The sequence below is a fragment of the Coregonus clupeaformis genome, chromosome 34 (genome assembly GCF_020615455.1).
Source record: "Coregonus clupeaformis isolate EN_2021a chromosome 34, ASM2061545v1, whole genome shotgun sequence".
Lineage (NCBI taxonomy): Eukaryota > Metazoa > Chordata > Actinopteri > Salmoniformes > Salmonidae > Coregonus > Coregonus clupeaformis.
The window spans coordinates 34,578,169-34,605,210 of record NC_059225.1 but is presented as its reverse complement, the minus strand read 5'-3'; the positions used below and the strand labels follow the sequence as shown (position 1 = coordinate 34,605,210).

The following is a 27,042-nucleotide window of genomic DNA, read 5'->3' as shown; positions in this document are numbered from 1 at the left end:
GTTGTCCTGTCCCCTTAGCAGAAAGTCGTTTTCATTTCAAGTTAAAGCGTACTGTTAAGCAGCTAGCTAACATTAGCTGGCTGGATCGCTAGCTAACATTACGTGTATGACCTGTGTAGTAATATTATTCGTATCTCAGAGCCATTTGCATTGCTAGTTATAGCCTAATATTAGCTAGCTAACATTGAACCTGGTTGGTTCGCTACCTGCAGGTTCATGCAGGGTAGTAACGTTATGAGTTTGGATTATGGTTCATTGTTTAGCTAGCTAGCTACCTACGGTGGGGGAAAAAGTATTTAGCCAGCCACCATTTGTGCAAGTTCTCCCACTTAAAAAGATGAGAGAGGCCTGTAATTTTCATCATAGGTACACGTCAACTATGGCAGACAAAATGAGAAGAAAAAAATCCAGAAAATCACATTGTAGGATTTTTAATGAATTTATTTGCAAATTATGGTGGAAAATAAGTATTTGGTCAATAACAAAAGTTTCTCAATACTTTGTTATATACCCTTTGTTGGCAATGACACAGGTCAAACGTTTTCTGTAAGTCTTCACAAGGTTTTCACACACTGTTGCTGGTATTTTGGCCCATTCCTCCATGCAGATCTCCTCTAGAGCAGTGATGTTTTGGGGCTGTCGCTGGGCAACACGGACTTTCAACTCCCTCCAAAGATTTTCTATGGGGTTGAGATCTGGAGACTGGCTAGGCCACTCCAGGACCTTGAAATGCTTCTTATGAAGCCACTCCTTCGTTGCCCGGGTGGTGTGTTTGGGATCATTGTCATGCTGAAAGACCCAGCCACGTTTCATCTTCAATGCCCTTGCTGATGGAAGGAGGTTTTCACTCAAAATATCATGATACATGGCCCCATTCATTCTTTCCTTTACACGGATCAGTCGTCCTGGTCCCTTTGCAGAAAAACAGTCCCAAAGCATGATGTTTCCACCCCCATGCTTCACAGTAGGTATGGTGTTCTTTGGATGCAACTCAGCATTCTTTGTCCTCCAAACACGACGAGTTGAGTTTTTACCAAAAAGTTCTATTTTGGTTTCATCTGACCATATGACATTCTCCCAATCCTCTTCTGGATCATCCAAATGCACTCTAGCAAACTTCAGACGGGCCTGGACATGTACTGGCTTAAGCAGGGGGACACGTCTGGCACTGCAGGATTTGAGTCCCTGGCGGCGTAGTGTGTTACTGATGGTAGGCTTTGTTACTTTGGTCCAAGCTCTCTGCAGGTCATTCACTAGGTCCCCCCATGTGGTTCTGGGATTTTTGCTCACCGTTCTTGTGATCATTTTGACCCCACGGGGTGAGATCTTGTATGGAGCCCCAGATCGAGGGAGATTATCAGTGGTCTTGTATGTCTTCCATTTCCTAATAATTGCTCCCACAGTTGATTTCTTCAAACCAAGCTGCTTACCTATTGCAGATTCAGTCTTCCCAGCCTGGTGCAGGTCTTCAATTTTGTTTCTGGTGTCCTTTGACAGCTCTTTGGTCTTAGCCATAGTGGAGTTTGGAGTGTGACTGTTTGAGGTTGTGGACAGGTGTCTTTTATACTGATAACAAGTTCAAACAGGTGCCATTAATATAGGTAACGAGTGGAGGACAGAGGAGCCTCTTAAAGAAGAAGTTACAGGTCTGTGAGAGACAGAAATCTTGCTTGTTTGTAGGTGACCAAATACTTATTTTCCACCATAATTTGCAAAAAAATTCATTGAAAATCCTACAATGTGATTTTCTGGAAAAAAAAATCTCAATTTGTCTGTCATAGTTGACGTGTACCTATGATGAAAATTACAGGCCTCTCTCATCTTTTTAAGTGGGAGAACATGCACAATTGGTGGCTGACTAAATACTTTTTTCCCCCCACTGTACTGGGAAACTGGTCAGAATTGAAGGAATGATGGATGGTGCTAAATACAGGGAAATTCTTGAGGGAATCCTGTTTCAGTCTTCCAGAGATTTGAGACTTGGATGGAGGTTCACCTTCCAGCAGGACAATGACCCTAAGCATACTGCTAAAGCAACACTCGAGTGGTTTAAGGGGAAACATTTAAATGTCTTGGAATGGCTTAGTCAAAGCCCAGACCTCAATCCAATTCAGAATCTGTGGTATGACTTAAAGATTGCTGTACACCAGCGGAACCCATCCAACTTGAAGGAGCTGGAGCAGTTTTACCTTGAAGAATGGGCAAGAATCCTAGTGGCTAGATGTGCCAAGCTTATAGAGACATACCCCAAGATACTTGCAGCTGTAATTGCTGCAAAAGGTGGGTCTACAAAGTATTGACTTTAGGGGATGAATAGTTATGCACGTTCAAAATCTATTTTAATTCCAGGTTGTAAGGCAACAAAATAGGAAAAATGCCAAGGGGGCTGAATACTTTCGCAAGCCACTGCATTGGTCCGACCGAGACATTACTATTTTCAGATCTATGTTGTTTTTAAGGCCCATGTTTAAGTCTAACTCCAATGAATAAATAAATAGGAAAATGTTGTGCCTGACCATCCAAGAAACATCTATCTTAAGCATGTCTAATGCATGGTGTATATATAGTACTATACAGTATATGATAAGATGTATTTTATTGTCAATTAACTTGCAGAGAATGGAAATGCTCACATCCCAACTGTCTAGGCTGGTGTGAGTCTGAGCCAATGGGAGAGTGTGCTATCCTCTCATTCTCTCACAGCCTCACGATGCAGGTCTACTCTGGACTGGCCCTCCATTGCCCCATAGCCCCGATATCCCCACGGTGCAGCTCCACCCTGGGCCCCACGGCAGGTCATATTGGGGCTGACCCAGCATGACAGAGTGTAGAAGAGTAACCCTGCTGTGTGAGAGTCAATGACTGTGAGGCTAATACAGCTGTTCTGGCTGTAAGGGTAATAATAGACAGGCCTGGCACGGCAGGGGAAAGAGGCACTCGGACACAGCTCAATTCTAACCCACCGAGAGAGAGAAGCTAGCTAGTGAGCAGGGTTGGGATTCAACAAGGCATTGGTCAGCATGACTGTGGCCCAGGGCATTCAAGTTGATGTCCACATGTGTTATGGGGACAGTTTAGGAAAAAACTAGGAACTTAGCAGAAATTGTTTATTTACTACTATCTATTTCCCTCATTAGTTATGTAAATTTTACATTTACACTACCGTTCAAAAGTTTGGGGTCACTTAGAAATGTCCTTGTTTTCGAAAGAAAATTATTTTTTGTGTCCATAAAAAAAAACATCAAATTGATCAGAAATACAGTGTAGACATTGTTAATGTTGTAAATGGCTATTGTAGCTGGAAACGGCTGATTTTTAATGGAATATCTACATAGGCGTACAGAGGCCCATTATCAGCAACCATCAGTTCCAATGGCACGTTGTGTTTGCTAATCCAAGTTTATCATTTTAAAAGGCTAATTGATCATTAGAAAACCCTTTTGCAATTATGTTAGCACAGCTGAAAACTGTTGTGCTGATTCAAGAAGCAATAAAACTGGCCTTCTTGAGACTACATTTACATTTTAGTCATTTAGCAGACGCTCTTATCCAGAGCGACTTACAGTTAGTGAGTGCATACATTTTCATACTGTTGACTAGTTGAGTATCTGGAGCATCAGCAATTGTGGGTTCGATTACAGGCTCAAAATGGCCAGAAACAAATAACTTTCTTCTGAAACTCGTCAGTCTATTCTTGTTCTGAGAAATCAAGGCTATTCCATGCAAGAAATTGCCAAGAAACTGAAGATCTCGTACAACGCTGTGTACTACTCCCTTCACAGAACAGCGCAAACTGGCTCTAACCAGAATAGAAAGAGGAGTGGGAGGCCCCGGTGCACAACTGAGCAAGAGGACAAATACATTAGAGTGTCTAGTTTGAGAAACAGATGCCTCACAGGTCCTCAACTGGCAGCTTCATTAAATAGTACCCGCAAAACACCAGTCTCAACGTCAACAGTGAAGAGGCGACTCCGGGATGCTGACCTTCTAGGCAGAGTTGCAAAGAAAAAGTAATATCTCAGACTGGCCAATAAAAATAAAAGATTAAGATGGGCAAAAGAACACGGACACTGGACAGAGGAAGATTGGAAAAAAAAGTGTTATGGACAGACGAATCGAAGTTTGAGGTGTTCGGATCACAAAGAAGAACATTTGTGAGACGCAGACCAAATGAAAAGATGCTGGAGGAGTGCTTGATGCCATCTGTCAAGCATGGTGGAGGCAATGTGATGTCTGGGGGTGCTTTGGTGGTGGTAAAGTGGGAGATTTGTATAGGGTAAAAGGGATCTTGAAAAATGAAGGCTATCACTCCATTTTGCAACGCCATGCCATAACCTGTGGACGGCACTTGATTGGAGCCAATTTCCTCCTACAACAGGACAATGACCCAAAGCATAGCTCCAAACTATGCAATAACTATTTAGGGAAGAAGCAGTCAGCTGGTATTCTGTCTATAATGGAGTGGCCAGCACAGTCACCGGATCTCAACCCTATTGAGCTGTTGTGGGAGCAGCTTGACCGTATGGTACATAAGAAGTGCCCATCAAGCCAATCCAACTTGTGGGAGGTGCATCAGGAAGCATGGGGTGAAATCTCTTCACATTACCTCAACAAATTGACAACTAGAATGACAAAGGTCTGCAAGGCTGTAATTGCTGAAAATGGAGGATTCTTTGACGAAAGCAAAGTTTGAAGGACACAATTATTATTTCAATTAAAAATCATTATTTCTAACCTTGTCAATGACTACATTTCCTATTCATTTTGCTATATTTCCTATTCAAACTAATTTCATGTATGTTTTCATGGGAAACAAGGACATTTCTAAGTGACAACAAACTTTTGAACGGTAGTGTTGATTTATTCTTCGGTCTGATAGATGTATTTATTTATTAAACGTGATATTCAAGATTCAAGAATTCAATACTTTATTCACATAAAAAAGAAAGTTGTTAGGAATTTGCATATGTAGTGCACCTGCATGTTTACAGACACAGTCTGAGAGATGATCTATTGTCCATTATGGGTGTCTAATGGAGGAAACGGTGGGTCACACCAGACAGTGTAAAGCAAATGGCACCCTATTCCCTACATATGGGCTCTGGCCAAAAGTATTGCATTTTAGTGAATAGTGCCATTTGGGACGCAGTGTCACAACAAGCAGACAAATGATTGCCGGATCTCAGGAGCAGACAGGGGTCGTCACCTCTGTGCCAATTACAGCCCTGGCTCTTCTCCTCCGCACTGCAACACTCCCTGTAGCTCTCTGACTCGCTCTCTCTTTCTGACTCTCTCTCTCTCTCTGACTCTCTCTCTCTCTCTCTCTGACTCTCTCTCTCTCTCACACACTCTTCTAAGTCTTTCACTGTCTCTCTCCACATGGGCCTATATTTCTGTCTCTTCCTCACTTCACCCTCTTTCTTTCTCTCTCTATCTCCCTTTCTCTCCCCCTTCTCTCTTTGTCCCTTCCTCAAAGCGGGGCCTGATCTCTCCCCTCTCCCTCCTCCCAAAAACAAGGACAACCTGTAATCCATTTACTCCACCCTTGTCAACAAATTCCCCCCAAAATAATCCTGAAAGATTTACAACCAGAGCTAGGTACTATCAAGGGAATGGAGGGAGAGAGAGAGAAGGGAGAACGCACAATGAGAAGGAGCGATAGCACCCAAAGAGAGAAAAGAAAAGGAGAGTAGAACATCCAGTACTGTACACAGGGGAGCGAGGGAGTGTAAAAGAGAGGAGAAAAGAGCAGAACTTGGTGTCACAGTGATATTTTGTTATTTTGTCACGTAGGCGGTGCCCTGGGGTCTCCCTGGTCCCTCTGCCTGTGTCTGAGAGACAAACGGGGCGGCGTGTAAAAACTTAAAGAGGATTAACCCTGCCGGTGTGCTTTAATGAGACCTGAAAGTTGCGGGCACCGTAGAGCAACACTGATTGAGCCGGGCCAGAGAGGCAGAGAGTCTGGCTGCCAGAGGCCCCTGCAGCAGCCCAGCGGTCCAACAGGCCCCAGCCGTGAGCCCCGCTCAACCTGCTCACACCGAGCCACATCAAAGCAGCCCCGGCGGGGGGAGCCGAGCTGAGGAGAGGAGGAGATGGAGGAGAAGAGAGGAGGAGGAGAGGGGGAGGGCTGGACGGAGGAATCCCTTATCTCCTCCTGAGAGGATGCTGCTCTGTGGATCGAGATTGTCTAGAGCTGCCACCTGTTCCAGCCATCTTTAAAGGAAACACTAAGCCTATGATGGGCCTGACCTCCTCGAGCTCCCATTCTTTTATGTCTCTCTTCATTTTCTCCTTCGTAACATCCCCCCCTCCTACTCGTCTCTCTTTACTCACCGCCCGGTCTTGTAGCGCAGCGATTTGTTTCCCTCTCCTTCTCCAGTCTCACTCTCTCTCTCACTGGCAGTTCTTCTCTCCTATTTTTTTCCATCTCTCTTTCTTCCTCCCTTTCTCATGTCCTCCTCATTTTTCTCACTTTCTGTCTCTCTTTCACTCTCTGCCTCTTTCTCTCTCCCTCTCTCTCTTTTGTAAGTCTCTCCACTGTGGTATAGACAAGAAGATGTACTCTAGTCTACTTATTTGCTCCAGCCTGTAATGGAGCTGAGAGGAAACATGTTAATTACCCAGCATGCCTCAGCCCCCTCCTCCTGTAGAATAATAGGTACAGTCCATCCTCAGGAGACAAGAAGAGAGGAGAGGGGGGAGGGAGGCGTTGGGGGTTTGTTGAAGGGATAAGAGTGCTAACGCTATGAGAAGAGGGGCATAAATCGCTGCGCTACAAGGCCGGGCGGTGAGATTTGCAGTGAATACAGTGAACAAACATATAGGCGGGCATGAAATGAGTGTGACTGTCCCACTCCACACCAGGTGATTATCCTGCTTCTTATTCCCACTGAATACTTCAGGAGGGGGAGAAAATGAAGGCTCAAGATGTCATGGTTTGAAAACCACCAGGAGGAGGAAGAAAAGACCCATGAGCCTCATATTGTTCCTGCCTGCACTCAAATCTTTATGAACATTGTGTTGAATGGCGTTATTGTTGTGGCTGGTGGTGTTAGTGTTGGTGTTAGTGGTGGTGGCGTATCCTTGTGGACGGTCAGAGAAACATGCTGTAAGTCTTATTTTTAAGCCTTCGCCACTTCAAAGCATGCCTATTGTCTTAGGCGTGTGATGCCTCTGTTGACAAGGGGGTCCAAAACGCAGACAGATGTTGCAAGAATGATATGAAGAAATGCTGAGTACTCATTTGTTAAGATATTTTTCATTATTTTTGAGTCACTCCAAATGAATATTGTTATTGTAACAACATTATTGTTAAAAATGCATTTTGCACACATTCTCGGTCTCTGTGGTACTAAGAGTAACTACAAGAAAGCCTGACCTTCACTTAGAGCGAAAGTGTCTTTCTTTAACCACTTAAAACTTTGCACAATCCCTTCAATCATCAAACGGCCTAAAATCGGCATTATACTGTGAGATTCCTGTAATAAGCTGTATAAAAGGGGATCACAGCGATTATCCCTGGTGCGCTGGACTGCGGGGCTAATTCAAGAGCTGCCCGGCCATGTTTCTCTTTCTTGATGAAAGGAGGTGGATGGAAGAGATTCCTTTCTATCGCCTGTAGGGTGCCCCCGGGTTCCCCCCGGGTTCCTCTCCCCCGAGACTCACTAGGGGGTTTCTCTGGGCCACCCCCCGCTCTAAAAGCCAATATTGAAACAATCTCAAAGACAAGCCCTCAATCGTCCTTGAAATGGGCACGTGTCTCCCAACGCCTCCCCACCTCCACCCCCGCTCCTCTGTATTTTAATTTCTGTGGGGAGGAGTGCTTGAACCTGTTTTGCCAAAACTCGTGACAAGGAAACCAATGTGGAACCCAGAAAGTTGGCCTCTTTGAGCGGGTTTTCAGAGAAAAAATGTGTTATAAATGACTTTTCCAGTATGGGTTATTTTCGTGACTTTTTTCTGTGGCAGGAAAGCTTTCCTATAGTTCCTGTATGGCCTATATTTGTGACTCTGAATCAGGGAGCGCAGTAATGCAGTCATTAACTGTACAGAGCCTGCTCCATTGTGGTGCAAAACACATTGGAGTTTTGTGACAGCCAGCTCATTCAGTTCACTGAGTAGCTGCTGTAGTTTGATATTGAGGCAGACAGATTGACGTGGACCCAGTCCTCGCTGTGCTACGGACCAGTAGACCTGAGATCTCCTCTACAAAGCAGCTTTGGAGGTTAACTTAACCCGTCTGGAGCTTGAGATCACCATCCCACCCCCACCTCCGACTCCATAAGCCCCGGGTCTGGCTGAGCTCTCCTTTCCCTTTCTTCACAATCCCAGGTAATGGTCACTTCTGCCAGAGCTTTGGACACAAAGAGCAGGGTTTCAGGGATATAGCCTGATGGTATCCAAACCCTCCACTAGACCAGCCATCGATTTGTACTGTTCTTCCACCTTGCTATGGCTTAGCAGCCCTGGTCCAAGAGGTCTCAGAGGTGAGACATGACCAAGGCTTTGGTCTGAGGATCCTGATCTTGATTCCATCAGACTGTATAAGGCTGATATATACTTCAGCTATAAGAGTCTGTCTCGGTCCACATAATGACCTACTACTGTGTCATCACAGACACACACAACCACCAAACAGCCTTGGTCGTTAAGGAACCAACCAACATACTTAAAGATTGTTTCAACAGCTTAGTGCTTTTCCCACCCTCCCCAGTCACTTTCCTTTGACAAAACATCTTCTGATGTTTCAATACTGTTAGGATTGGAAAGAAACATTAGAAAGCCGACCATTGAATCCCGTAACGGGACATGTTTTGACTGGCCTGGGAGGAAGGGCGAACAAGTGTTTAAGAAAAAGACAAACACTTGAAGGAAGAAGAGGGATCCTGGAGGAGAGAGTAGCGGGGAACTCCAGCAAGTGTTCCACTGTTGCTGAGGACCACTGACCTGCTAATAAGCCCACAATGTAAACAGATAGTGCCGCCGCAGCGCTAACGTCCTCACAATACACATGTTCTCACAAAACACACATCCTCACAATACACAAATCTTAAAAAACCCAAGTCTCTCTCTCTTTCTTATTAATCCTCCTCCCCAATCCTTCCTCCTCCTTATCCAGGCGAAAGCCCCACGTATTAGTGTTGTGGTAAGCGGGATATGGACACTTATCCAGTGTTTGCCCAAGAAAATAGTCTTAGACGCTATGCATCACCGCGATTTAACTAATGCACGTAATAGGGGCTATTTTTCCTTAATGCCTTTATGTGGGCAAGTGGGTGTAAAGGCGAGAGTAAACACAAAAATCAGAGTCCTTAGGGGAGTGGGAGAGTGCACAGAAGGGGCTGCTTGAAAAGGAGAGATTTGCGAAGAGAAGCAGAGATCTCGAAAAAGAACACAAACTGCACTTCCCCTCCTCCCTTCCCCTTCTCCCCCCTTTTCGACACCCACTACACTGCGTATTGCCACCACAGCGACAACCATGACAACCCAGCAGTCCAGGTGCACTTGAGGCTGCAGGTGCCGACGTGTTTAGCTGCATTAAGCACTGACAACACACCAGTGGGAAGAGTAATCACATTTACCTGGCTGTCGGCCGTAGCCAGGTTGTGCAGCGCCCCGCACTCTGCAAGCACAGCACAAAGACTCAGGACTCCCTCTCCATCACCCTCACATGCACAACACACACCTGGGATACATTTAGGGAGGTGACAGTCAGTCAGAGACCCCAGGGAGAGGGGAGTGTTGGCGGAGTTGACCTTGGAAGGAAGGGTGGGGAAGTGGTTGTTCAATCAAGCACAGGGATCAATGTTCTTCACACTTCCCAGGCTCTGGGGGTAGTGGTGGTGGAGTGGTGGTGGAGTGGTGGAGCCATAGGGCTCCGTGTTCAAAGGGTCCGTTGGCGGTTTAGGTGCCGAGGGGCCTAGGGGCCTGGAGCCTGGGCCAATCAGACAGAATGGGACCGGCCGACCGGCAGGCGCCTTCAGGGACACCTCGTGTTCCCCACACCTGGTACCAGAGGAAGCCATTTTACACAACCACCGGCCTGCTCTTTTCTCTCACCTCTGGTCGTAACTCTTTCTGAACTGAGTCAGGGTCAGGGCACGTCCCAACGACATCCATTTACGGCACACTCCACCCTCAGAGGAAAAACAACTGCCCTCGCATTTCATAATGTGCTCCAAGTGTACTTAGCTATTGAACTCCAATAGAACTTAATCATATATATATAATCATGGGGTGCGCCCCAATAGCAGTATGACTTTCTCCATCCACTCTGCCTGTTCTGCAGAAAGAATGGAGCCCTTTGACTTTTCCTGCTGCTTCTGAACTCTCTGTGACTTTTAAGCATTATCCCGAGGCACTGCCACCCCTTACTGTGACCCCCAACCACCACCCCAACCACGGCCCCTAGTTCCCCTTGGCTTCAGTGGTCTGGAACCCTCTACCACCAGTGCTCACACACACACTCTCACACACACAGACACACAAAATCAACAGTGGCAGTCATGCTGAGCTAAGACCGGGCTGTAATCGACAGTAATGTTCTGCTTGCGAGGATCCTGTCGGCTACACCAAAGAACAGACCCTGGGCATTACTTTAAGTAACCTTTCACATTAGTACTGTAGCTCTGTGGTGGATGGACGCACCAGTGCACAAAGGAGATGCCGGCTAATTAACTAAATAAATATAGTTACAGTAAAGGACCAAAGCCGAAACCAGGGAGAGAGAGACCTTTTCATTACGGCCTGCGGATTAAAACCACTCTGTCAGGCTCAATTCGCAGGCAATTTCGCGAAACTAAACAAGCCATCACATCAAATCTTTGTCCGGAGGAGGTCACGAAATTGACCTCCTACAGTCCCCCCACCCCGCTTCACTCAGCTGTCTCTAATTCTGTAACTGCATCTTTCTCTTATTCCTTTGTTCTCTCTCTCTCTCACTCTCTCTCTAACCACATCTCCCTCACTCCTCTCACTCGCTCTCTCATATTTTATTTTTCTATCATACTCTCTCTCTCCCTCAAACCTCATGTCCCTCACTTCTCTCTCTCTCTCTTTATACCTCACTCCTCTATTCCTACCCCTTCCTCTTACCCACAGTCTCTCAGTCCCAGTGAGAGAGAAGGGAGACGATGGGTAGTGATAGTGGTTTGACTCTGCAGTACAGCGTAGTGTTGGGGCTTTGATGTATGTGTTGATGAGTGAAAGTGGAGGACTGTGCTCGGACAGGCCCCTAATGAGGGAATTAAGAAGCTACGCTGAAAGCTCCCAAGACAAACTTCCCAGAGAGAGAGAGAGAGAGGGGGAGAGAATTAGGGAGAGAGAGACAATAATGCATGCAGAATTAGGCCGATACCCGCTAATTATCAAAATCCAGAAAAGAGCCGTTAAATTCTATAACCACTTAAATGGAAGCGATTCCCAAACCTTCCATAACAAAGCCATCACCTACAAAGAGATGAACTTGGAGAAGAGTCCCCTAAGTAAGCTGGTCCTGGGGCTCTGTTCACAAACACAAACAGACCCCACAGAGCCCCAGGACAACAACAACAACAGCACAATTAGACCCAACCAAATCATGAGAAAACAAAAAGAGAATTACTTGACACATCAGAAAGAATTAACAAAAAAACTGAGCAAACTAGAATGCTATTTGGCTCTAAACAGAGAGTACACAGTGGCAGAATACCTGACCACTGTGACTGACCCAAACTTAAGGAAAGCTTTGACTATGTAAAGACTCAATGAGTATAGCCTTGCTATTGAGAAAGGCAGCCGTAGGCAGACCTGGCTCTCAAGAGAAGACAGGCTATGTGCACACTGCCCACAAAATGAGGTGGAAACTGAGCTGCACTTCCTAACCTCCTGCCAAATGTATGACCATATTAGAGACACAGATTTCCCTCAGATTACAGAGATCCACAAAGAATTCGAAATCAAACCCAATTTTGATAAACTCCCTTATCTACTGGGTGTAAAACCCAGGCCTACAGGCAAGTCCTTAAGCCTGCCGCCTCACTCAAATTATAGTATATTGTTCACAAATACACACAAACAAGGACAAATATCCTATCTTACCCCCCAAAAATATTGTATGTTAAGTTTTATGTAATTATCCATCAATTTACTAAATCACTGAGGCAATTCAAGTTGTCTGATGACCAAAAGCCCTACCGACACAAACTAGCCATGAACCCACTCTACTTTTGGCTTCATAAACTCTCTAACAATCATATTAGAACAACCTATCCAACCCCTCCTCTTTAAACTGAGGTCTGTTGTCTGTACTCACCGTAGTGGGAGTCCAGGTATCCGTTGCGGGGGTCCATGGCAAACAGCGTTCCACAGTAGGGCAGGCCGTGGTCCGCCAGGTGGGGCAGCGAGCTGTGCAGCTCTTTCTTTACCAGTGGGGGGTGCTCTTCTGTGGACGTGGACGGCTCCTCACCCAGCTTGCTGCCAGGGGTGCCAGGTGTGGAGGCCTGGGTGCTGATGGCATTGCGCCTCTCGCGGTGGTGGTGGTGGTGGTACTGCGTGCCCAATCTCTCATCTTCTTTAAGGGGACAGGGGGGAGAGAGCGGGTGAGATTATATATATATATCTGGGTAAAAATATGAGGCCATACTTACTGACGATACTGCATAGATCTTGGTACATTGAAAGATACTGTAAGATACTGAGTCGAAAGTCTGCTTAATTATTCACAACCTGAAAGCCATTTGGTTGTGAAAGGTAGTGGTTTCACTATCAGTAGAATCATAACAGTGATTTACGGCTGCTGCCGTCAATGGGAATTTCTTTACCTCTCAGAGTCTGCACACACGCACACACACACACACAAGACAAGACACCCATATACATGGGAAACAAGTAAGATCACGTAGCATACTCCTGTGAGGGGGAGGGGCAGTAGATTTGTTTTGTACACCTGCAACCAAACAAGTACGCATTGTGCAAATCCACGCGGGGTTTAGCCTCCATAGGAGCCAGCTGAATCCAATAGGACTCATCTCTTGTGCTCTCACCAACTAAACGAACCCAACCCCCTGCATCGTGGCCACAGTCAGAGGAGGAGCGATTCCCACAAGTCGGATCTTAAAGGCAGCTCTGTATGTTCTTTTTATAAAATAAATGGATTCCCATGGAGAAAGCAACCGGGGTCTTCTCGCCTGCATTCCAAACTGCCCATTAACCGGCCTCATGGGTAGTATCAACTCCCCCCCCTTCTCCCACCTCCTCAACCCCCTCTCTTCCAGAGTAATCTCTCACTCTCTTTCTCTCTCGGGGTGAAGGAGAGAAATTAAGAGGAGAGATGGAAAGGAGAGTTCCCCTGAGAAGCTATCCCTGGTGTGCTGGGCTGAGTTAGTGGGATAAAAGTGAAGAGAGTTCAAGGGCTGATCTGCTTTGGAAAGACTTGACCTTTGACCTAAACACTGACCCTGGCCTTCATGGGGTCGCCTGGCCCCTGACCTGTACAGACTTATTATGAGTAGTCCCTAAAGTGAGGATACTCTGGACACTGTCTTCATTTGAGAGTAAAACCTACACACTTGAAAATTCTGGTCTGAGATAATTCCTATCATCTGTACGTATAGTATGATTATGATAAATTATTAGAGTTGAATATTTTTAGGTAATGCTTTGTACGATTGAAAGTTTTAAACTGGCGGCTCTAGCCTTGTGCAATTCAGAGCCAGTTTGATTCAGTTACATACGATTCTATCAATCCTTCTCAATGCCTCAAATCCATCCTATTCCTCTACCAGATCCAGAGAGTCCACCGAGTTTGGCCTTATCCTGACTGAGCAACAGATTCACTTAATTAGACACTGCTGGGAAATCTCCCCTGGTCCAGTCCTGGTTCCTGGTTGGTTCTAATTTCACTGTGGTTGTTCATGATCAGCACGGTCCAGTGCCCACTACCCACTGCCTGTCTCTGTCTCTCTCTCTCTCCCCGTCTCTCTCTTTTAATGTCTCACTGAGAGCCCTGGCAGAGTGCCGCGGTGCCGGTGCCAAAGGTTCTGTAGCACTTACCAGCCTAGCGCTGTAAGGCCCCCCGATGAACTGCAGGCAGCAGAAAACTGCAGCTCTCCAATTAAGAGGAAAGGGCTAGATTAAAGAGCGCTACACTGAGCACCCCGAGTTGGCCGCTACAGTAGCTTGAGAGTGGCACGAAAGGAGAGAGAACGAGAGAGAAGAGAGAATGAGAAAGAGAGAGATCCACTGGTCTGACTTTTATTACTCTCACTCTCCCACATCCATTACCTGCGTTCGGGCCCAGCCATGCCCCGAACGGAGCAGCAAATTCCACTAGTCTTAACGCGGAACTGGCAAGCCAGCGAGAGAGCAGAGGCTCACGCTGTCATCCGCAGGAAATGACAGTGTCAGTTATGATATAAGTATTTAATCCTATACTGCACAGCCTGTGATCTTATTAAGGGAATAATGGCATTTATGCTCTTAAAGCTGGATTAATAGGGTCTGCTCTTGCAAAGCGCAATATTAACATAAAGGGATTTCAGAGTCGGGGTTCATGTTCTCGCACGCATTGGATTTGAGGAAGGAAGTCGCGACTGTAAACTGTGCTGGGAGCCAATAGAGCAAAGGATAGGGTTGTGCTGCTGAGAGGAGTGTAGGCCTTTATGTACTGAATACTCATCCAGTAAACACACTGCAGAGGCCGGGAATAAGACCATGTAACTATCATAGACCTGGATATGTTTCTTGTTCTTGGTCTAGTTTATTTATGTATGAGTTCCATAGACTTGACATACACAATGTACTTGTAGCAATAATCTTTGGTTTTTTGGAAGTGAAGCCAAACTCCCACAAGCCCAGCTAAACAGTTTCTATGAACTCTTTCTGGAGACAAAATACTGTGGTCATTATTCCCAAATATATTATTACACTGTGTTCCTATCTTTCTCTTTGGCTTCTTCCCCCTCTCCCCAGTTGTGTGTCTCTCATTCTCTCCCTCCCTCCCCCTCTCTCTCTAGTTCTCTCTCAGTGAACTCCAGCCCTATTCACTCATGTCTCTGAGAGGTCAAGCAGCTAATCCAATACAATCAAATTTACTTTGTCACATGTGCTGAATACAACAGGTGTAGACCTTACAGTGAAATGCTTACAAGCCCTTAAACAACAATGCAGTTTTAAGAAAGAATACCCGAGAAATAAAGAAAGAAAAAAAAAGTTACAAATAATTAAAGAGCAGCAGTAAAATAACAATAGTAAAATAACAGTAGCGAGGCTATATACAGGGGGTACCGGCACAGAGTCAATGTGAGGGGGCACCGGTTAGTCGAGGTAATTGAGGTAATATGTACATGTAGGTAGAGTTATTAAAGTGACTATGCAAATAGATAATAAACAGAGAGTAGCAGCAGCGTAAGGGGGGTTAATTAGATGTTCAGGAGTCTTATGGCTTGGGGGTAGAAGCTGTTTAGAAGACTTGGCGCTCCGGTAACCACTTGCCGTGCGGTAGCAGAGAGAACAGTCTATGACTAGGGAGGCTGGAGTCTTTGACATAACTGACACCGCCTGGTAATGTACTGGGCTGTATGCACTACCCTCTGAGGCCGAGCAGTTGCCATACCAGGCAGTGATGCAACCAGTCAGGATGCTCTCGATGGTGCAGCTGTAGAACCTTTTGAGGATCTGAGGAACCATGCCACATCTTTTCAGTCTCCTAAGGGGGAATAGGTTTTGTCATCCTCTGTCCTCTTCTTTTTCCTGTAGTCCAAAATCATCTCCTTTGTCTTGATCACGTTGAGGGAGAGGTTGTTGTCCTGGCACCACACGGCCAGGTCTCTGACCTCCTCCCTATAGGCTGTCTCGTCGTTGTCGGTGATCAGGCCTACCACTGTTGTGTCATCAGCAAACTTAACGATGGTGTTGGAGTCATGCCTGGCCATGCAGTCATGAGTGAACAGGGAGTACAGGAGGGGACTGAGCACGCACCCCTGAGGGGCCCCCGTGTTGAGGATCGGCGTGGTGGATGTGTTGTTACCTACCCTTACCACCTGGGGGCGGCCCGTCAGGAAGTCCAGGATCCAGTTGCAGAGGGAGGTGTTTAGTCCTAGGGTCCTTAGCTTAGTGATGAGCTTTGAGGGCACTATGGTGTTGAACGCTGAGCTGTAGTCAATGAACAGCATTCTCACGTAGGTGTTCCTTTTGTCCCGGTGGGAAAGGGCAGTGTTGAGTGCAATAGAGATTGCATCATTTGTGGATCTGTTGGGGCGGTATGCAAATTGGAGTGGGTCTTGTCTTACCAGAGGCTGCTGTTCTATCCTGCCGATACAGTGTTATTCATGTCGTCAATCAGCCACGACTCGGTGAAACATAAGATATTACAGTTTGTCCCGTTGGTAGGATGATATACGTGCTTTTAGTTCGTCCACTTTATTATCCAGCGATTGTACGTTGGCCAATAGTACCGATGGCCAAGGCAGATTAGCCCCTCGATTAACCCCGATCTCCTTCCCCGATATCTCCGTCTCTTTCTCCTGCGAATGACGGGGATGAGGGCCCTGGCAGGTGTCTGGAGCAAATCCCTCTCGTCCTACTCATTAAAGAAAAATTATTTGTCCAGTTCAAGGTGAGTAATCGCTGTTCTGATGTCCAGAAGCTCTTTTTGGTCATAAGAGACAGTAGCAGCAACATTATGTACAAAATAAGTTACAAACAATGCGAAAAAACTAACAAAATAGCACAGTTAGTTAAGAGCCCATAAAAGCCATCCCCTCCGGCGCAATTACAAAAAAACAATAGTTCAATCAAACCAGTGTCACTCCATTCCCCTCCTCCCTCTACTTCGCCATGGTGAACTGAGTCAGGGGGGTTCATCATTCTGCCGTATATTATATAGTGTATACCACCTTAAATGGGTTCATTATTTCTGTGCATACCACCTTAAATGGGTTCTTTATTTCAGTGAATTCCACCTTGAATGGGTTAATTATTTCAGCATATACTACATTCAATGGTTTAACAAACACTGGGCAGCAGAAGGTCAACAACTAACACTTGAATGGTGATGCTGAAAGAGGAGGAATCACCCAAGGCTCACTCCTATCCCCATTTATATCCCATTCTAATGTCATCCAACCTAAACGGCTGGAAAACTTGGTTATATTTTATTTGACTTTATTTGAACCCTCCCGAGCTTCATAGGTGCAGTTTACTGATAATGATTCTTACAGTCAGGTCCAAAATTATTGCCACCCTTGATAAAGATGAGCAATAGACTGTATAAAATAAATAATACAAATTATATTATTTTATACTAATACAATTGCTCAGAGAAAGAGTCATATGTTCTTATTCTCAAAAAGATATGGGTCAAAATGATTGGCACCCCTGTTTTTAATACCTCACTTTGCGAGGATAACGGCACTGAGCCTTTTTCTTAAATGTTTTATGAGATCAGAGAACACATTGAGAGGGATCTTAGACCATTCCTCCATACAGAATCTTTTCAGATCCTTGATAACATTTGTCTGGGCCTATGGACTGACCTCTTCAATTCAAATCACGTTTTCAAAGGCTTCAAACCCAGAGACTGAGACGGCCATTGCAAAATGTTGATTTTGTGGTCAATTAACAATTTCTTTGTGGATTTTGATGTGTGCTTGAGGTTATTGTCTTGCTGGAAGATCCACTTGCGGCCAAGATTCAGCCTCTTGGCAGAGGCAACCAGATTTTGGGCTAAAATGTCATGGTACTCTGTAAAGTTCATGTAAAGCAAAAATATTTTTTTTGCATACAATATAGCTCAGTATTTGTATTATTTATTTTATACAGTTTTTTGTCAAGGGTGGCAATACTTTTAGAACTGACTGTATATCATTTTTGGTCCAATGGTGTTTGATAGTATATTGTGTTGGATCGCTGGAGGCTTTCTAGTCAGTGTTCTCATCCATTGCGGTGGCGCTGAGTGCTCTTGCTCTGATGTGGAGGACACAGGTGTCTGCAAACACTTTGAAAAGCCTAAACTTCAGGAGCACCTCTCCAACCCTGACCATCATCAGCCTCAAACAGACCCTCTTGGCTTTTTCTCTTTCTTCCCTCCCTCATTTTTCATTCCTCTTTCATTTCCCCCCCCCTTTTTCCCATGGTTTCCCCCATCCCGTCCTCCTCTCCCCCACCGATTCACAGGTCTATTCACCAACAACACAAAGTAGCAGGCCGGTCCTCAGTGGACCAAGGTGAAGCATGCCTCACACACAAAGAAAACGAAAAAAGAACTGTCTATGGTGATTGAATTTCTTAACATCTTTTCAAAAAGCGCTTAAAATGCCTGGAGGCGAGAGGAAGAAACAAGCTAATGGTGGATGGGGAGCACTGAACAAATTTCAGAGCCCTTTCCTGCTCGCGTTTGAGGTTGAAAGTGTGCTCTTGCCTTTCAAGTTTCAAAGTCCTCCTTCCTCCCGCAGTGTCACTGTTGGATTTGAAAAGAAGGTAATTGTGCTCACTGCTGTCCTGATCAGAGTGCTACTATTTCAGGAGCTTTCTCTGCCACTATAATGGCGACTAGTCTCTCCGTCCTCTCTCCCTGGCATTCTCTCGCTCCTCCTGAACCTTTTCTCTCTCTATCCATCTGTCTCTACCCCACCTTCTCGCTCACTTTTTCCTCTTCCTCTCTCTATTTTTCACATTCTATCTCACTTTCTATCTCACTTTCTCTCTCTCTCTCTCTTGCCCAGCCAGCCGCTCATTAAATCCTAATGCCCAGGGAATAAAGGAGCGGTGAACTCATGCAACAAATGACCAAATTAAAAATATAAAAGTGATAATGAGGTATGGAGTGGAGTGGAGCCAAATCCTTAGATGAGGGGAAAGAGAGACAGAGAGAGAGAGAGAGAGAGAGAGAGAGAGAGAGAGAGAGAGAGAGAGAGAGAGAGAGAGAGAGAGAGAGAGAGAGAGAGAGAGTTGGGCCCTGGGACAAGGGGGCTGAAAGTTAACGGTGCCTGGCTGACTCAAAGTAATGAGACGGAGAGAAGAGAAAAAGCCTGGCTGCTTCGGAGAGAGTTGGTGTTTCTCAAAGGCAGCAGCCGTTGTGTATAACAAGGGTCAGAGTGCCAATCTGCTCCAGCCTCTCAGACATTTGACTTGGTACCCTACAGCCAAGACGATTTAGGAGTCGCTGCCGCCTTACGCTACTACATGTGTTTAGTCGATCACGAAGGGGCATTTGCTCATTGTTGCGCATTCTACACCCGAACCAGCTTTGTTGGGCGAAACATTTATCATTGAGGAGGTGTCATTCATTGTGCCTCTGAACAAGCACCAGCAACAACACAACCATTCTCCTCCACCTGCACATTTCTGCGAGTCGTGTTGTCTGTGGCGTGGTAATGATGGGGTTTGGCTGGAGAACCCGATGGAGGAAGGGGGGAAAAGAGGAGAGGAGGAGTGGAGGATGCAGGTGGACAACACAAAACGCTTCTTCAAAGCTCCTCTCCTCCTGTGCAATAATCTTTCTCTCGCTCTCGTTTTTTTATTTTCTCTTGCAAATCAACTCCCGGGAAAAAGACTCAAGACTACCCAATTAGCAATGAGAGAAGGAGGCGAAATTCCAGCAGCTGGCTAGGGTTTAACAAGAGCGTAGCAGCTACCTCTCCAAGCGGCTTAGGGAGAGCTCGCTGTCCCTGGCACATCTATAGACAGAGGGAATCCTTTACGATTAGCAGCACAGGCTGAAAGGAGAAAGAGAGAGAGAGAACCTTCAAACTCCACGAGAGGAGGAATCGCAAACACAACAAGAGAAGAGATCAAGCAAGGATAAGTGCAATTGTCTCTGTTTTTCTGATCAACTTCTTGGCTAGCTGTCCTATAGGATGCAGGTTTTGCAAGAATGTTTCCTTTTAACCCCTGCTGAGGGAGCTTCAGTGGCATCTCCCACAACAGAGTTCAGCTGTGTATTATGTTGAAGGTGACTGAGTCTTAACGGAGCTTCTTCAAGTGTCTTTCACATGGAGACGTGACACTAGCACAACATCAGATAACAACCTGTTCTCTTAACCTCCCAAGACATGATCTGTAGCATCAGAGACAATAGACTATTGGCCATCTTCCCATTTATCAGTCACAAACCATAGATGTATAAATATAACTTGGATAATATATATTTTCAGGATACCAACAGGGAAAAGTAGTCCATTACCAATCTATAAAATCAATGTCGAAACCACACAAAAGTTTGCTATTGCGCAATACGAAAGAGTTCACTCTGTAACTTTTAGCCCTTGTCTTATTTCTTCTCTCTGCAGAGTATCCCATAGTGCCGCATTATTTAAATATGGCCGCTGTGAGTGATGCTTGGAGTAATTGCAGTGAGAAGCAGTGGGCAGGTCGGGTGGATACCTGCTCCACACTGGCAACCCGTTGTCACCCTCTGATTTCCCCCACAGCCCCGACAGCTGCTCTCCTCGATATTCATCTAGGGTCATTTTCGACAGCTCCCACGTCTCAATTTGGCTCTGCTGATTCAAATAATCAAAGCTTGATGATGAGTTGGTTATTTGAATCAGCTGTGTAGTAGTAGGGCAAAAACCAAAAGGGGGGGAGGGGACCCAGGACCGAGTTTGGGAAACCCTGGCCTAGAAGGCAGAGGGAAGAGTGGGGAGGAATCAAAAGAAAGCTAGGCTTCTTCCCCCTTCCCTTGTCTCTGTGTTCTCCGTGCTCAAATCAGCCTCACAGCAGGGCAATGCCTAACCCCACTCCAATCCCCACTGACTACCTTTCACACACCAGGGTCCTGACATAGGCCCACCGTAGGGGCACGGAGCACTATCTACAGTCCCTCAGCCCACTTGATCAGGAGAACATTGTGAAGGAGCAGTGATGTTCTAGTCAAACAGCTACAAGCACTGGCTAAAATGCACAGTGATGGGTTTGGGCCATAGGTATCCATGCATTTTAGAATGTTGAAGAATTTCAGTCAAAAGGCACCTTGGCTCATATTATTTTAAGAATCAAAACCCAGGAGATGCATTTGATCAGTGCTCGAAACCACAAAGGCAATAACAAAGACAATTTCCCTGATATTAATTTAAACTGAAACAAATATATAAACGCAACATGTAAAGTTTTGGTCCCATGTTTCATGAGCTGAAATAAAAGATCCCAGAAATGTTCAATACGCACAAAAAGCTTATTTCTCTCAAATTTTGTGCACAAATTTGTTTACATCCCTGTTAGTGAGAATTTCTCCTTTGCCAAGATAATCCATACAGGTGTGGCATATCAAGAGGCTGATTAAACAGCATGCTCATTACACAGGTGCACCTTGTGCTGGGGACAATAAAAGGCCACTCTAAAATGTGCAGTTGTGTCACACAACACAATGCCACAGATGTCTCAAGTTTTGAGGGAGCGTGCAATTGGCATGCTGGCTGCAGGAATGTCCACCAGAACTGTTGCCAGAGAATTTAGTATTCATTTTTCTACCATAAGCTGCTTCCAACGTCGTTTTAGAGAATTTGGCAGTACGTCCAACCGACTTCACAACCGCAGACCACGTGTAACCACGCCAGCCCAGGACCTCCACATCCAACTTCTTTACCTGCGGGATCGTCTGAGACCAGCCAAACTGTGGGTTTGCACAACAGAAGTTCTGCACAAACTGTCAGAAACCATCTCAGGGAAGCTCATCTGCGTGCTCGTCATCCTCACCAGGGTCTTGACCTGACTGCAGTTTGGCATCGTAACTGACTTCAGTGGGCAAATGCTCACCTTCAATGGCCACTGGCACCTGGAGAAGTGTGCTCTTCACAGATGAATCCCGGTTTCAATCGTATGGCATTGTGTGGGCGAACGGTTTGCTGATGTCAATGTTGTGAACAGAGTGCCCCATGGTGGCGGTGGGGTTATGGTATGGGCAGGCATAAGCTACGGACAACAAACACAATTGCATTTTATCGATGGCAATTTGAATGCACGGAGATACCGTGACGAGATCCTGAGGCCCATTGTCATGTCATTCATCCGCCGCCATCACCTCATGTTTCAGCATGATAATGCACGGCTCCATGTCGCAAGGATCTGTACACAATTCCTGGAAGCTGAAAATGTCCCAGTTCTTCCATGGCCTGCATACTCACCAGACATTTCACCCATTGAACATGTTTGGAATGCTCTGGATCGATGTGTACGACAGCGTGTTCCAGTTCCCGCCAGTCTCCAGCAACTTCGCACAGCCATTGAAGAGGAGTGGGACAACATTCCACAGGCCACAATCAACAGCCTGATCAACTCTATGCGAAGGAGATGTGTCACGCTGCATGAGGCAAATGGTGGTCACACCAGATACTGACTGGTTTTCTGATCCACCCCCCTATTTTCTTTTTTAAAGGTATCTGTGACCAAAAGATGCATACAGTGAGGGAAAAAAGTATTTGATCCCCTGCTGATTTTGTACATTTGCCCACTGACAAAGAAATGATCAGTCTATAATTTTAATGGTAGGTTTATTTGAACAGTGAGAGACATAATAACAACAAAAAGATCCAGAAAAACGCATGTCAAAAATGTTATAAATTGATTTGCATTTTAATGAGGGAAATAAGTATTTGACCCCCTCTCAATCAGAAAGATTTCTGGCTCCCAGGTGTCTTTTATACAGGTAACAAGCTGAGATTAGAAGCACACTCTTAAAGGGAGTGCTCCTAATCTCAGTTTGTTACCTGTATAAAAGACACCTGTCCACAGAAGCAATCAATCAATGCGTTTTTCTGGATTTTTTTGTTGTTATTATGTCTCTCACTGTTCAAATAAACCTACCATTAAAATTATAGACTGATCATTTCTTTGTCAGTGCGCAAACGTACAAAATCAGCAGGGGATCAAATACTTTTTTCCGTCACTGTATCTGTATTCCCAGTCATGTGAAATCCATAGATTAGGGCCTAATGAATTTATTTCAATTGACTGATTTCCTTATATGAACTGTAACTCAGTAAAATCTTTGAAATTGTTGCATGTTGGTTTATATTTTTGTTCAGTGTAGCAGCGGTGGCCCATTGCAATGCAATGCTAGTTCGGTCTGTTAGGGTGGAGGGTAGATCCAGGCATGGCTCTCTGCCCGCCAGGCCGGACTAGGCCAGCTTTCCACTGGGCCGGCGCATTGGAATCCCACTCCTGACGCCACTGTGATCCGTACAGGGCCTGTGACACTCAGATTAGGAGGCACTCGCCAAGAGAACATGGACACCCATCCAAAGCAAGAGGTAGGGAAGTGCCAACCAACAGTTAGAGCTAAATAAAAAATTGTTAGTGAATTATGTCCAAATGCCACTGTGGCAGTGAATTCTTACCTAACAATACAGAATTATTATTGTTTCTACAAACTCTATGAAGAGTCTCAAGGCTGCCTCTCAGTGCTACTTTGCTAACACATTGCGATGGATAGATGGTGTGTGTGCACATGTGTGTGCGTGCATGCACATTTGTGTGTGTGAATATTAAGAAAGTTAGCCAGTGCTTACTAGTCAGAGGGATAATTAGACACTTCAAAAGGCACCTGCCCACCCACTGTCCCGGCACCTTCTTCTCCTCGCCCCATTTAAATGTATGTTAACTCGTATCTGAGGCTAGCAGGCTAATTTAACTTTTGACATTTGATATCTGAGGAATGAGAGGGATCAGCCATTTAGCTGGAACCGGATTACCCCCCCCACCCCACCCCCCTCGGTCCTCTGCTGCCCTCCTCCTTCCCCTTTCATCCCAAAAAAAACAAACCCCTCTCTCTCTCTCCCTCTCTCTGTCAGGCCGGGTGGATGGTGGATTCATTCATTTGCCTGCTGCTAAGCAGTTTATCAATGACTGGTAAATGTCTCAGACTCGGAGTGGAACATCCATCGCTCGGTTCCTCTCCCTGTCCCTCTCTCCCTCTCCCCAGCTCAGTGGCCATGGTTATTATGGTTCTTCTGATGTTACACTCAATGTATGGATCAGTTCACTGCCCTGGCCGTTACTCCCTTAGGTGTTGATCTATTCTGGCTGTAACTACATCCTTAACAGCTCAACAAAAAGTCGATTCAACCTTTTCATTCAACTGAGACATGGCAGCTTTGCTAGTTTCCAGTAGCCGTTTTTGGCGCTTTCAGGCACAATTTTGCCAAATGAAAATAAATTCTAGAGGCACATGACCTCACCCCCAGTATCCATTCCAGGAACCAATCAGGGGCAAGCGTCGCTGACCTCTGACCTGTCATACGGAGGTGAGGTGTTATGGGTTAATTCAAGGCCGTAATTTCTCATTGGTTGTGTTGTGACGCTTTCTGTTCAATGTCTACATTACAGGTTGAATCAGGGGCTGTGTGCGAGTGTGACGGATTTTGGTTAAACGCACGAAACGCCCGGGTGCCTTTGATGCAGCAGCTGTTAATGCTTACCGTTTCTCAGCCGCCACATTCAGACATACGGCCTCTTTTTACAGGGAGAGCATGACAATCAGAAATCCAAACTACAAGCCAAACGTCATCCAAATAACAGGACCAAACAGATTCCTGCACCACTTGCCCAAAGCGATAACAACAACCAGAAGTAAAGTAAAGTCAGAAGGAAAAAAAAAAAACGCTTCAAGGTAAATCGAATCAACATTCTCTATCTTGACATGACAATCATTTGAAAGCCATCAGTTGATTTACCATGGCGTTTTTCTCACTTTTCCTCCCACCTCGAGACTTGCTTCTTTCAGTCGAAGTCCCTCCATCAAATCACAGGCAAAATCCACAAAGAATACCTTATTACAAAGGTACTAAACTTCCTTTACCCTACACAACCCCCATTATACACTGAGTGTACAAAACAGTGCTCTCTCCATGACATAGACTGACCAGGTGAAGCCAGGTGAAAGCTACGATCCCTTATTGATGTCACCTGTTAAATCCACTTAAATCAGTGTAGATAAAGGGGAGGAGACAGGTTAAAGAAGATGTTTAAGCCTTGAGACAATTGAGACATGGATTGTGTATGTGAGCCATTCAGAGGGTGAATGGGCAAGACAAAATATTTAAGTGCCTTTGAACGGGGTATAGTAGTAAATGCCAGTGGCACCCGTTTGAGTGTGTCAAGAACTGCAACACTGCTGGGTTTTTCACGCTCAACAGTTTCCCGTTTGTATCAAGAATAGTCCACCACGACTTCCTGGTTGGCGAGCGACGGAATGGCCATGTAGAAAACAAGCTCCTGGGCGGTTGTAAATAATTCACCCTCAAATTCATATTTTCATAATTTGAATATATAAAAGCTTCAATATAAATGAGTGGGGTAGGTTGTACGAGAAGTCAGAATAAGTTTAAAACATGAGTTAAAGAGTCAGATAAAGCTGAAATGGATGAAGATATGCACAGTCCTCAAGAAGCAAGGCAAGATGACAACGACAAACGTGAGATAACTTAGAACTGAAATGAGAGGGAACCTGACTTCATTCAAGGACGAAGAAGGAAATAAAGGAGGAGTTAAAACACAAAGTTACAGCGAGGCTCCAGGAAACTAAAGGGGAACTTCACGCCCCAAGTACAGCTTCGAAAGCGGCAGAGACACAGATCGGACAGCTGGAAGAACAAAACATTGAAATTGGCGAAGCGCTACTCCTGTTATGGAAACAACAACGACAAATAAAGGAGAAGCTGACGGACCTTGAGGGAAGGTCCAGGCGCAACAATATCCGTATTTACGGTATTACTGAGGAGGCAGAGGGAAGAGATATGCCCCAATTCATCGAAGGTCTACTCAAAAACGAACTTTCTCTGCCGACATACACAGATCTTCAGATCCAGAGAGCACACATAGCACTTGCTCAAAAAACAAGCGCTGATCTACCCCCTAGATCCGTTGTTGTCAACTTCCTTCAATACAATACAAAGGAATACGCTTTCAATCCCCCATGGATAAGATGAGAATCCACTGGGAGTCTGGGGGCCTACAGCAGTGTGGCCAAGGAAGCACAGGACATGAGGAAAAGGGGATTCAGTATCGAGGTACAGGCCGTAGGAGAGGACGGGCCCAACAGCATCACCAGTGAGGGACAACTACAACGAGTGATGACGTGGAGGTGTGTGGGAGGGGAGCGGAATACAGCTGGAGCTGGAGCCGGAGGAGAGGAGACGGTACAGCGAGCAAGGGACAGATTGCAGGAATTCAAGCGGAGACCTAACTCTAAAGATACTGTGATGCCACGAGAGGCTACCGCTTCCAGCGGGATTGCCCAAGTAGTGCAAGGAGTCCAGGTTCAACCAAAACAAGGATTTTATTAAAGGTCTTCGGCAACTAACGAAATTATAACACAATTCTCTTCTTCCCAGAGCCCACACTCCAGACCGTGTCTCTTCCCTTCAAAAACAACTCCAGCCCATCAGCCCCTGATTGGTTTCAGCTGCGTGGGAAGATTGGCCACAGAGGGTTGGAGTTCCCGACCATACCAGCAGATGGAGCCATAGCTGTCTGGGTTTGCAGCCACCTCAGGGGGATGTAACGTCCCTCCAGGACACAGCCTCTCGTGACATCACACATCCCCCTCCTCGGGACCGACGTCCTCGTCGGGGTAAAGGCAGTGAAGAAGGCATCACGCCGGGAGAGGGCGTCCGCATTTCCGTGGTGCTTGCCAGCCCTGTGGACAACCGAAAAGTTAAACGGTTGCAAGCTCAAAAACCATCTGGTTACTCTACTGTTTGATTCCTTGTTCTTGGCCATCCACTGCAGAGGGGCGTGATCAGATACCACCATGAAACGTCGGCCCAGGAGATAGAACCGAAGGGGACTCCAGGGCCCAGACTACAGCCAGACATTCCTTCTCCACCGTTGAATAGTTCTTCTCTCTTGGAAGTAACTTCCTGCTTAGGTAGAGAATGGGATGTTCTTCCCCGTCATGTGCCTGGGTGAGGACAGCACCCAGACCCACCTCCGAAGCATCCGCTTGGACAATGAATTCCTTCTTGAAGTCTGGTGCCACCAGGATCGGACCGGAGCAGAGTGCTCGCTTCAGGTTGCGGAAAGCCGCCTCCGCCGCCGGGTTCCACTTCACCATTCGTGAGTGGCGTT

The 27,042-nt window shown here is 45.8% G+C and overlaps 1 protein-coding gene across 1 annotated transcript in view; it reads right to left on the bottom strand.

Annotated features, from left to right (window-relative positions):
- Positions 1-27,042, bottom strand: part of LOC121550056 (transcriptional activator GLI3) — a 173,733-nt gene that overhangs the window by 83,171 nt on the left and 63,520 nt on the right. The window contains exon 3 of the mRNA XM_041862164.2: positions 12,293-12,550. Coding sequence (XP_041718098.2) covers positions 12,293-12,550 — 258 coding nt within the window. The remainder of the gene's footprint in view (positions 1-12,292; positions 12,551-27,042) is intronic.